Source organism: Leptopilina boulardi, unplaced genomic scaffold, assembly GCF_019393585.1.
Source record: "Leptopilina boulardi isolate dan_hultmark-lab unplaced genomic scaffold, ZJU_Lbou_2.1 LbouV2_221, whole genome shotgun sequence".
NCBI classification, from domain to species: Eukaryota; Metazoa; Arthropoda; class Insecta; order Hymenoptera; family Figitidae; genus Leptopilina; species Leptopilina boulardi.
Window position 1 is genome coordinate 270,222 of NW_026137776.1, and position 13,981 is coordinate 284,202.

Genomic DNA, 13,981 nt, shown 5'->3' on the forward strand with positions numbered 1-13,981 from the left:
AAAAAATTTCTTTGTCACATCAATCCCGGGTTTAATTTAGCGTGAAGAGATTCGGAAATTTATGTCTCATGGTCATGCGAATGACCCTTTCAATATAATAAACATATCTCAGTGGTAAAAAAAAAAAAAAAAAAAAGATGAGTTTATTGTAGCTTTGCAAATGATTAAAGAGTCCCAAAACCCCACCACACAATCGCCGACACCTGCGCAAAACTAGTCATAAAAATAGATGGCCTCCTATTTGTGTGTATATAAATTCATATGTCTCGAATCTACAGCATCATTTCTCATTTAGAAACTGTGTTTTTCACAAGTCTTGTTTTTAAATAATTTATTAATTATTGTGACAGTTGATACTATTTGAAAAATATGGCCAAATATCTGATGGTACTTCTTCTTGCCATTGTGTCAACGACATTTGCTTTTCCAGCACAATTTGAAAATGATGGTAACGATTTATTATTATTATTATTATTTTCATTATTATTATTTATTATAATTCAAACATTATTAGTTAGTTAACGCCAAAATTTGAAGATATCATTATTAGAATCAAACATTTTCTCACTCTATAGTAATTTTTTTGTGTTTTTTAAGCATTAAAAAATAACAATTTGTAAAATTATTTATACTCTCTAAATTTGAATCAGCGGAATCTCGCTGATTCTCAGCTATAAGTATACCACTGATTCCAATCAGCTTATATGCACTGATGAATTAGTGAAATTTCACTGATTTTTCAGCGTATATCCGCTGATTGGTACCAGTGGTATACTTATCGCTGATTCAAATTTAGAGAGTACAGTTGAAGCTCGATTATCCGAACCCCCTGTTATCCGAACCGTAAAACATTTTATTCGAACTTCTGTTATCCGAACTTTTTTTTTGTCTTTCCGAATCTTAAAATTTATTTTTATATATTTTTTCATTTTTAAAATTTCATCATTTAAATTTCGCTAAAAAAACGAATAGATTCAATTTTCCAAAGCAAAATAATAAAATTTATTTCAAAGTAATCTTTAAAAAATCGTTTTTCTTTTTATTAATGTATTTATATCTTAATTATTATTTAATATATATTTAATAAATATTTAAATATATTATAATATTAATATTTTATTTTTTTATTATTTATAGTTTAACTGTGACATTGTTTTACATATAAAAACATTTGAAATTTCTATTATGCGAACCCGCTCCTGCCTATATAGGTTAGTTTGGATAATCGAGGTCCCACTGTACCTTGCATATATCACTCTAAAAAAGTTTTTGTAACGAAATAATATTCAAAATTTATTATATTTTTTAATTCGAATTAGTAATTTACTTTTTGCTATGAATTAATTAAAATTTACTAATGAGTTAGCGAAAAAAAAATATTTGTTTAGTAATTTATTTAAATTAATGAATTAAAAATAATAGTAAAATTAGTAAAATTAAAGTAATTATCATAGCAAAAAAAGTCAATCACTAATTCAAATTAGTTAAAATTTGTGCTAATTCAAATTTTGAAACCTAATATGAGAAATAATTTATAATATATTATTAATTCAATTATTTTTTATACGAATTTTTATACAACAAATTTTTTTAATTTTATTAAATCCTATTTTAATTAAACAGAATTCTCATTCAATAGAATTTCTGTCATTTAAAAATTGGATTAAAATAAAAAGCGTTGCAGCTTATTTTAATGCCTTTTAATTTTCTGTGAATACAATTTAAAATTGAGCCGCGAATAATCTTTCTGTCGATTGTTTGTTCGGTCATTTGTAATTCCGAACAAATGAAAATTCGGCGTCTTAAAAATTCTATTAATTATAAAAATTCGGACAAATTAAAATTCGTTCAAATGGAATTTATGTTATTTAAAAATTCGAATAGCATAAAATTCTTTGAAATAAAAATTTTATTAAATTAAAATTATTTTTATTAAAAAGACATGTCATGAAAATGACTAAAATAAAAAATTCTGCCAAACAAAAAATCGGTAGCTAAAAATTTTGTTTTAAATAAAAATTCGTATAAAAAGAAATTTTTTCAAATCAGAGACTGACACGGAAACGAAACAAAACGCCAAATCAATTTTGTGTTGTGTCGTGGTCAATCACAAACACATTTAATAATTTATAATGTTTTCGTGTCCTGACCAGACACTTTTAAATTAATTAAATGTTTTCGTGTTCTAACCAGACACTTTTGAAAAAATTAAATGTTTTCGTGTCTAGACACGATACTTTTAAAATAATGAAATGTTTTCGTGTCCGATCCGCCGTTTTGATTTTTTTCATTTTTGAAATTAGATTTGGATTCAGTGATCCCAAAAACTAGCAACTCTCCTTTCTCCTCTCCTCTCCCATCACAAAGATGAAAAATTTAATTAAATTAATAATAAATTATTTAAATTAATTAAATTAAATAATTAAATGTTTCAGTGACTAGACATGAAACATTGATGAGAAAATGTATCGTGTTCTGATACGAAATGATATTCGATGTGATAATGTGTCGTGTTCTGACACGAAACGTTACTCGACAAGAAAATGTGCCGTGTTCGGACACGAAAACATTTCTTTATTTCAAAAGTATCGGATCCGGACACGAAACATTATTCGATGAGAAAATGTGTCGTGTCCTAACACGAAACGATAATCAATGTAGAAATGTGTCTTATCAACACATTAGTCGATGTGTAAATGTGTTGTGTACAGAACAGAAACGGAAACAACACGAATGATTCGGGCAAGTCCCTGTTTCAAATGCTAATTAGAAAAATGATAATTTGTCTATAAAATAATTATTTCTATTAAAAATACATGATGCTGAAGTCCGCAACGTTTTTATAAACGAAAACGAAAAAATAATTAGACAATATCTAGGGTAACGGCACCAGTGAAGGAACTGACACCAGTGAAAGAACAAATTTCATGTTTTCCATTCTAATTAGTGTAATAAGCAATTTGGTATTATAAATTATATATTTTTTATGTTCCTTATTTAATTTACGTCTTTAGTATCTAAGATACCTAGAGAGTTAACACGTAAATTTTATAAAAAAAAATTTTTAAAAATGTTGTGTTGCAAATTTATCTTCAACAATAAGAACTCTTCTCTGACACGTTATTTCTTTTTTCACATTTAACTAATTTAAACTGCCTTAAATCGTCGGTCTTCTTTAAACTAAATTTATCTTGTGTATTAGAAATACTTCTTTTCATTTAAAAGCTAATAAAATATTAATTTGCCATAAGAAAAGCAAATTCCGTCATTGGGGTTTTTTTTTTATTTACTAGTGAAAGAACAGAAATGTTTTTTCACTGGTTCCAATGCAATCCAATGAAGGAACACCTTCAACGAATAGTCTGAAGTCAAACAAAAAAATGACAAAATCAAATAGGTTAACACTGTTAGGTTACAATAATATTGTCAAAATAAATTGCAACTAGATGATTGATTGTAGGTTATAAATGCATTTTCAATTAAAAATAAGATTCTGCAAACTTAGTTAAAAAATATTCATAATTATCATTAATTTACCTTTATTTTAGTATATTACAAACATTTTATTACTTTATCTTTGTTTTAATATATTTTTTAAATATATTTTAAATATATATTTCACATTGTTCTTTCACTGGATGCAGAAAATTCTTTCATTAGACAATTTGTTCTTTCACTGGTGAAATATAGGTATGTTTTACTTATTAATTAAAATTTTAATTAACAACTTATATTTATGAAAATTAAATATGACCTTCGCATTCTACACTTAATTAGCTATCGAAAAAAAATTGGTAAAAAAATTTTCAATAACTGCATTCAAAAATAATAAATGATAAAAGTATGCATTTCCTTAAATGTTCTTTCACTGGTGCCGTTACCCTATTGATTTGGGTTAAAATTAAAGTTATTCGTGGGTAACTGGTTTTTATAAAATTATTAATTTCTTGAAAGTTTGTGCAAATCAAAATTACAGATATAAATTGACATGAAAAAATAATTCTATTTTAATTTTTCGTTTTTGAAAACGTTGTGGACTTCAGCCTTATAAAAATACTTTAAAATAAAAATTCTAATTTCTGATTTTTATGGGAAATTAATGTGTGCCCTAAACGTGAAAATTTCCTCTTTTTGGAGAATCGCCCAGCGTATATTATTATTATTATTATTATTCATTTTTGAGTATGAAATTAATGATATAATCAATTTTAAGCAGATATGTTGACAAGAATAAAACGAGCAGCTGATCCTCATCACCATCATCATCATGGTGGCGGTGGTGGTGGTGGTGGATATGGAGGATATGGAGGAGGATATGGTTATGGAGGAAGTTCTGGTCACGGACATCATCATTTTCAAGGATTATTAGGCGGTGGTCATGGTGGATACGGAGGTGGTGGTCACGGTCATGGACATGGTAGTCACGGACAAGGTGGTTATGGACAAGGTGGTTATGGACAAGGAGGTCATGGACACGGAGGTTATGGACAGGGAGGATACGGACAAGGAGGTTATGGTGGAAATTCAAATGCCCAAAGTTCAGCAAATGCCGGAAGTAATCCATATGGATCGTATGCAAATGCAAATGCTAATGCTGGGTAAATTTTTTTTTTTCAATAAAATAAATTTTTATTTATTTTAAAAAAATTTTTTTATACAAATTTCAATGTATAAGTTATATTTTAATTCAATAATTTAATCAAATGCAGATTTTTTTAAAAAAAAAAAATAACAATTATCTACATAGCGTATTGAATTTTTGTGAATTTTATATTTGTATCTTTCATAGTATTAATATAAAATTATAAAATTTAATTAATTAATTAAAAGAGTTATATAGTTGAAATTATTTTTCAGAAAATTTTAGATGGAAAATTATATTTAGAAATAATTAAATTTTAGAAGGTTTTAAATTGAAATTTTTTAAAAGTAATTGAATTTTAAGTGATTTTGAATTGAAATTTTTGGTACATTATTTGCTAATTCTTTTTTTTTTAATTGACTATTGAATTTCATAAAATTTTTAATTGAAAAATAGTTTAAGATAATTGAATTCGTGAAAAATTTTTCATTGAAATAATTAAAAATAATTAATTTAGAGAAGAATTTTTGTTAAAAATTTGTTAAATAATAATAATAATAATAATAATAATAATATTGAACAATAAATATTTTTAAAAAATAATTTTTCCAGTTTCAATAAATTAAATTATTAAAAAATTAAAAAGTAAAAAAAAATTATTAAATTAAAGTAAAAGACAATTTTGTTTAGGAATTTAAGGTTATGCAATGCGAAGCAATTTGTCCAAACTAGTTTGAGAAAAAAAACAAACTATTTTTTTTCTCTAGCAAAAAATCTTACAATAGAATAAGTAACACTTTTTTTTTTATTTTTTACAGATCCAGTTACGGTCGATGAGAAGCTGTTCAATTTTTATAATGTGTTCATCAGAAATTGTGTTTTTAAAACAAAATAGACTATACAACATTTATAATTTAAAGAATTATATTTATATATATAATAATAACTGTATTCATATATGTGTATGCTTGTGTACGTGAGAGAAAGAGAGAATTAATGTAAAATGTAGTAAAATATAAAAATGAAAATGGCTCATAATTTATGAATAAAAATTATTTATTATTATTATAATTAATGAAAATAAAAGTAGCAGTATATATGTAAATAGTTTTTTTTCGTGCAATTAATTTAATAAATATATTATATCAGAAGAACAGCTTTCAAGGTTCTTATACAATATTAAATTGTAAAAAATATGTTTGCGTTTGTAAAAACATTATAATTATTCTAATTTCTTGGGGTGGGGGGGGGGGTATTTGTTTGATCCTCTATTTCTTTGAATAAACTGATATTCTTTAACGTCACTGCAGTTTTTATTTGCTTTATATATTGATTTAAATTTAATAAAATTGTTTTATAGTGATAATATTAATGAAACTGTTTCTAGGCATTTTGAATTTAAATTTAAAAAATTTTGACGTAAACTAATCTGCATGTTATAAAAAAAAAAGTAATAACCATGAATCATTTAAGTCAATTAGAATACTAATTGTAAGAATTAAGTTATAAATTGCCTTTTAAAAAAATATGATTTTTATTTCCTGATTTCTTGCTATACATTGATTTAATAAACTGCGGTTACTATTGATTAATATTTTTGTTTATATACGAATTACAATTGCAAAATCAAAGGAAGTAATTGTTTTTTAAAACAGGATACTCGAACGTATTTAATAACATACGTCGATAGATCATTATCAGTCATTTTTTTTTCCTTTTTTTTTTTAATGACAGTTGATTTATAACGGGTTTAGAAATGAAATTGAAATAATTTGTTTTTTAAACAATTTAATATTAATTTAAATTAAAAATAATTAATTAATAATTAAGAATAATTCTTTAATATACATATATACCTATAATTATAAAAAATGATATATTATGCAAATAATTCAAAAAAAGGAAAACTATTTTTTAAATTTAATTCCTGTGTTTTTATTAATATATATATATATATATATATATATATATATATATAATTTTTTACTCTCAGGCAAAATGTAATTCACTTATAACATTGAAAAATAAATGGCAATAAAGGTATATTATATTTAATTAATTTTTTTATAAATATATTTTTAAATAACAATTATTCGAGTAATTATGAATAGAAATTACGTTTTATATAAAAACATGAACAAACAACAACGGTTTTTTTTTACTTTTTGCATACTTTTTTATGCATCATAGCTGATTAAACACATGTGTAATACAATTTATACAAAAAAAATATATTTAAAAGCATATTCAAGTTTGCATAAACAAACTAGAAATAAAGTTATCTATTAAACCTTAAAACGAAAATAAATAGTTTAAATAATAATAATAATAATAATAATAATAATAATAATAGAATTTTTATATAAAATTAAGTACTTTTTAGACGAATTTTCTTTTTTCTAATTAGCATTTGACAAAATTTCTTTTTATACGAATTTTTACTTACAATTTTTAGCTGCCGAATTTTTGTTTGGTATAGATTTTTTATTTTATAGTCATTCAATTTATGACTTTTTATTTCAAAGAATTTAAATTTAAGCGAATTTTATTTGATTCTAATTTTCAAATGACAGAAATACCAATTTACTAAATTTTAATTTTGTCCGAATTTTTAATTGACAGAATTTTTAAAAAGCCGAATTTTCATTTGTCCGAAATTGTATATGACCGAACAAACAATTGACAGAAAGATTTTGGCGTAATTTTTTAAAACTGACCAATTAGAAATTATCAAGAAAATTCGTGATTGGTCAATTTCAAAAACTTGCGCCACAATTTTTTTGTCGATTATTTCTTCTGTTATTTGAAGTTTCGGACAAATGAAAATTCGGATAAATTAAAATTCTGTGAATTTAAAAATTCGTAAGTCACATAAAATTCAATTAAATTTAGAATTCTGTTACAATGAAAATACAAATATAGTTTGTATATATATTGTTATGATTTTTCGATTCAATTAGCTATAGATGCTCGTTTGTCTGCATAAATATTTAAACAATAAAACGTGTATTATAAAAATATTTAAATAAATTTCCAATTCAAAAAAAATATTTGTATAAATAGATAAATAGTTCTACTTAGTTTTTATACGGTTGAAAATTTATGATCTTAGAAAATTATAAATTCAAATAATTCAAATACCAAAAAAAAAAAAAAATACAAAATGAACCTTTTTTGTTATCTACATATATTTCAATAAATATTCACTATAATTCAATGTTAGAAATCAGTATTTGTTCGAACTTATATTTAACAGAATTTTTATTTTGCAGAACTTTCATTTTGTCTGAATAAATATCTGGTAGAAAATTTTGGGCTCAAATTTTTTAATTGACCAATATTGATAAAAAAATTTTATTTTGATATTTAAGAAAAAAAAATAATTATAAGAAAAACACCATTTTTTCCTATTTGATCACTTTACGTGAAATCCCCCATGTATGGTTTTTAGTAATATTAACACGATGCGCCAGAAGGAGGTATAATTAAAAATGAATTGGCACTTAAAAATTCTTTTTGATTATGGTTCTAAGATGAATAAAAAACTTTTCTCAATAGGTTTTAAAATCAGCTTACGTGCCCTATTTAAAACAAATTGAGTTTTAAATATTTAAAAATAGTATTTTATGAGGTAGCAGAATTTATTTAATGTATACTTATATGCGTACAGATAATAGATGTTATAGATTTGGGTTCATATAAATTTATTAACAATGAAGTTATTTTCTTGTTTCGTTTTTATATTTATGCATTAAGAGTGTCGAACGGTATCTAAAATTCTTTGGCAAGAAGAGAGCTTTAATTATCGCTCTGAACGTGAAATAGTATTGATTTTAAAATACTTTTTTCTCGAAACACGAACACTTTTAACAAAATCAGCCAAAATCCTCATCTTATAAATTTCCTAAATCCAAAAGACTGTACGAATCCATAGAAAAACATGGTTGCAAAACAAAAAGTAGAAAAGTAATCTAATAACAGTTGCGACTTTGTGCGCCCTGCATGCTGCTGCCATCTGACGGCGGCAGGAGGTAATGAACCCCCTCATTATATTACTTTTCGTTTTGCAATCGTGTTTTTGTATGGATTCGTATAATCTTTCGGATTTAGGAAATTTATATAAGATAAGGATCTCTAGCTGCTTTTGTAAAAAGTGTCCGTCTTTCGAGAAGAAAGTATTTTAAAATCAATGTTTATCATTTTCACGTTTAGTGCCGTTTTTATAGAGCGATAATTAAAGGTCTCTTCTTGCCAAAAAATTTCAGAGATCATTCGACTCTCTTAATTAAATTTTGTCACTCTTAAAATCGTTCTTTTAACATTATAATTTAATTTTTTAAAATCGGACACAAACACTACAGCAATATAATTATTTATATGTAAAACTGAAAATAAGTAATTATTTTATCATTTATTACAGTATTTATTAGATTAAATAAATTCTGATTCCCCATAAAACACTGTTTTTATATAAAAACTCAATTTTATTTAAATCGGCCACGTAAACTGATTTTAAAACTATTGAGAAATGTTTGTTATTCATCTAAGAGTCATAATTAAAAAGAATTTTAAAGTGCCAATTCATTTTTATTTAAACCACCTTCTGGCGCACCGTGTTAAATCTTAATAATTTAGTATTATAATATTGATTTATCATTTTGTAATAATAAATATAATAAAATATATTATACAATTGAAATTGTTATTAAAAATAATAAAAATCGTAATATATATATATAAACCTAAAGCATAAAATGAAAAATTGAAAAAGTTTGATCGATATCAAGCTAAATCGCCATTGACGACGTTGTCCTGCATTTCCACGAGCGTTTGTCACGACGTGAAAGGGAAAGACAAAATCACTTGGGGGTAAGTTTTATTTCATTTTAATTGCAGTCATTATGTATTCAATAGAAATTTCCAATAATAGGGTAAAAGTTTGACAAATTATCATCATTGATTTCTTACAGCACAATATACATTAGAGACCTTTTATATGCAATTATATAGTTTCTAAAAATTTTACTTATAAAAATCTACTCCTGTTATTTTTCTTTATTATTTATAGAAATTTATATCTAAAATATTTGTATTTTATATAAATTAATTTTATTATTTTACTTTTTAACACAATGATAATACTAAAATTGTTATATATATAGAAATCGATAATTTTTTTTATTACTAAAGTTCAATTTTCTTTTAACTTGAATTTGCTTGTAAAACGTGCGAAAACGAATAAGATTTTAGATTAAAGAAACTCTATATATAAGGAAAGATTAGCAATTGGATGTTAGTAATAAGTTAAACTAGAGCGTGAGAATTTCATGTTAAATTAAGGAGGAAGCTTTGATTGCTATCATACATGAAAATGGATAACTTTTAGGATTTTCATGCTTTGTGTTGGTAAACGCATGAGAATTATTATTATTTATTTCTTTTTTTTTTTTTTTAATGAAGATGTTGTCCTAATTATTGTTTGATTTCTAAAACAAATATAATATTTTTTTATAATTATAAAGAGTACTGAAGATAAAATCTGGTTTTTTTTTACATTTTGGTAAATAATTTAAAAAAAATTTTTTTCTTGGGACGCATGAATATGTTCTAAAAATCATTAGTTAGAATTTTCATTTTATGGAATTTCATTTGTCATAATTATTTTTGAGCCAAATTTTTATTTCTTCGAATTAGTATTTTGTAGAATTTTCATCAAAACGATTTTCTATATATTACAGAATTTTTATATAACCGAAAATTCACTTCACAGAATTTTTATTTGTTCGAATTTTTATTTGATAGAATTTTTATTTGCTCGAATTTTCATTTAACATAATAGGCATTTTAAACAATTTTTATTGGGTAGAATTTCATTTTATTCTTTCAGATGAATATTCATTTGTTCGAATTATTATTTGATATAATTTCTATATAACCGATTTTTCATACTACAAAATTTTTATTTAACTGAAAAATTAGTTAACAAAATTTCTAATTGATGGAATTTTCATTTGTCCGAAATTGCAAATGACCGAACAAACAATCAAGAGAAAGATTTTGGCGCGATTTTTAAAACCAACCAATCACAATTTTTTGGATAAATTTTGATTGGTTAATTTAAAAATCGCGCCGAAATCTTTCTGTTGATTGTTTGTTCGGTGACTTGCTATTTCGGACAAATAAAAATTCTATCAATTAGGCTCAAAAATAATTAAGATAAATGAAATTCCATAAAATTAAAAATCTAACTAATGATTTTTAGAACATATTCATGCGTCCTTTTGTTAAAGTGTATAAAATTATGATTTTTAATATGTTTAGCTATAAAAAGCGCCTGAAAAAGAGCAACACAATTATCTTCAGAGTCTATTCGATTCACAGTAAATCAAGTTTTTTTTTTTATTTAAAAAAAGAAGTTTTTTTAAAATTTTTTTCATTTTCATTAATTATTTTACTATTATATTAATAATGTGTAAAATATTAATTTATATTTTTTTCATTTTGTATTTTTGTTAGATTTTTTTTTTATATAAATTATTTCCTCAATTTTAAAACAAATATATTAGATACCAATTCAGGCACCTTTTTATTGATTTCAAACATAAAACGCGATTTTCTAATTTATCTTATGGTGTCTCCAAGCAAACATATATAAATATAAACTATTATGTATTATTTAATGAGAAAAGTTATAGAATCTCGTTGGTTTATTGGACTTTATCATGCAAGTTTTTCTACATATATGCATAAAAATCTTTAAATTTAAACACATATGTATATTTAGGAATGTGGTGAGATAATCGGAAATTGTTATTCGAGAAGAATAGAAAATGGCTTCTATATGATAAGAAACCAATTTTTTCATGTTTTTTTAAGTAACATATAGACAACTATTAGATAAAATTGGAGCATCTATAATTGTAAATAATGTAAAAACAAAAATATTTTACAATAAACAATATATTAATTTTAAAAAAATATATTAATTTTAATAATTATTAATATTAATTTATTTTAACTGTTTTAATTAATATTATATTATCTAATTAATAGTAAAAATTTCTTAGGGCAGTTTTTTTTATTTATTTATTTTTTTTGAGTGTCAAATAAACGACGTTTCGTTAAAGACAAATTTTAAAAAAAGAAATAAATAAATAACAAACAAACAAATAAATTAAAAAAAACTGTCATAAAAAATTCTTATTATTAACATGATTATTACCACATAAATAATATCGAACCTAATGATAGTACGAATATTAATAATTATATTAGTTGTTAAATTATCGAAAACTGGTTTATGCCAATGCGAAAGTTGAACGACATGCAAAAGCAGTTAAATTTCTAGAACAAGGTCACATGCATCACACTCAACATTTTTGGCATCAAATGAATCATTGTAATTGATATAGGTACTACTTCATATTCATTACTTTTGAGTTCAATCATTTTTAATTACTCCTCAATAAGTTTTAGTATTTATTTTCAAATTTTTATACAATTTACTTTGCGATTTTTTTATGAGAAAAAAAAATAATTTATGACAATTAACTTCTTCATTTATATTCTGTTATTTAATAATTTGTTAATAATATTATCTTAGAAAAGCAGAAAAAAGTAAAAATAAAAATTCATTTCATTTGCCATTTATTAATTAATAAATACGTTGCTTTTTAATTAATATCTTTGCTCCAGTTTTGACCATTGCTTGAAAAATTTGTATAAATCATTGGAATTTATTATATTTAATAACAAATAATTCATATTTTATTCATCAATCACGTTTTTAATTTATACATATAGATCAAATTTTGTATAAAAATACAAAAAATTTTTATTTTTTTAAAATCAAAGTTAATTTTTTTTTATCAAGAATTATCACAATTGATACATTATTAACTATGATAAATAAAATTTATAATTTTTAAAATTATTTTATAGAAATATATATTAAAAAACAAAAAAAAAATGTTATAGAATTAAAACAAATATAATGTGATCATATTTTTTAAATAAAATTTTAAAAATATTACGCAAAAGCTACGAATTATCAAAATCAGTTCATGTCAATTTAAACCTATAAAATAAAGTGGCCAAAAATGCATTGAGAAAAATGTCAGCGCTGTGTTACGAACCGTTTGTAAAGTCACAAATGATTTTTTGCTTCCTCGTGGAGGAAGCTTTGTAGTCCTTTCATTTATAAAACTTTTCAAAGTGGCGGAAACAAATTTTTTTCTTTATAGAAACATGTTATATGAGATACTGATCAATTGTCCGGATGTATGTATATATATGTGTGTGTGTGTGTGTGTGTGGATCCCTTTTTTGTTTAGAAGATAACTTTAACAGGTTTTAATCGATTTAGATAAAATTTGGTAGGCTCATTTATCATATTAATATCTCAAATCTGACCAAAGGATTTTAAAAAATACCCCAAAAAAAATTTTATCGTCTTTTTTCCAAAAATTTTTTTTTAATCGAAAAAATTTTTAAATAGAAAAATTTAAGGTTATATATAATAAAATCGTTTTCCTTACGTCAAGACGAATCGATCGATATATATAAAGTATACATTTAAGGTAAATTTAAAGAATTAATGAAAGTTAAAAAATCAAAAATTCACATTTTGGCTATAAAATTTTGCTTTCTCCACGAGGAAGCAAATTTTTTTGCTGATCGTAAAGAGGAAGCAAAATGTTCATATAATGAACATCTGATTTTACAACTTGTTTGGTAAAGTAACAACGTTATAGACATAGTAAGAAAATCAGAGGTTAGGAATACAGCGACGTCTGACATTGTAAAGTTGCAATATACTTTGAACAGAAACAGACTGTTTTGTAGCTTTACAATGTTAGACGTTGTCCATTTTTCGAGTCATGTTGGACGTTGTAAATTTACAAACGATCGTAAATTGACAATCGTTTGTAAAAATGCAAACTCATTGTAAATAAGCTAATCTTTAGTTAATAAACAAGAAGGCTTGTATGAATATGTGCGTTCATACAAGAATTTATAAAGCTCTGTTCGAGTCCAGTAAAATTCATGACAAAAAAATAAAGTCATCTTTGTGATTGTGATCATAAAGCTAATTCCTTTTTTTTAATTAATATATTCGTTGCTTTTTAATTATAATTAAAAATTATACTTTTAATAAAAAATTATTTCTTTCAACATCTGAGTTTTATTATTAAGAATATAAAAAAATAAATAAAAAAAATCTAACCTCTTATTTGAAAATCGCATTCTCATATTTGTCTCTTTGCAATTTTACAAAACGTTGGTAACTCTACAAAACATACCGTTTTTTTACAAACCGTTGGTAACTTTACAACGTCTGACGTGGTCCATTTTTCGAATCACGTTAGACGTTGTAAAGTTACAACGGCATTTTTCTCA

At 23.6% G+C, this 13,981-nt stretch overlaps 1 protein-coding gene across 2 annotated transcripts; it reads left to right on the top strand.

The window, feature by feature from the left end:
* The first annotated feature begins 257 nt into the window (after positions 1–257).
* Positions 258–5,620, top strand: LOC127279629 (uncharacterized). Of its 2 annotated transcripts, none has more exons than XM_051302092.1 (3): positions 258–448; positions 4,214–4,598; positions 5,401–5,620. In XM_051302092.1, exons 1-3 carry the CDS (start codon positions 370–372, stop codon positions 5,417–5,419), a joined length of 483 nt encoding a protein of 160 aa, XP_051158049.1. In that variant the 5' UTR covers positions 258–369; the 3' UTR covers positions 5,420–5,620. The 2 variants fall into 2 exon arrangements, with proteins under 2 accessions (XP_051158049.1, XP_051158050.1); XM_051302093.1 differs by having other exon boundaries at positions 4,217–4,598.
* The last annotated feature ends 8,361 nt before the right edge of the window (positions 5,621–13,981 follow it).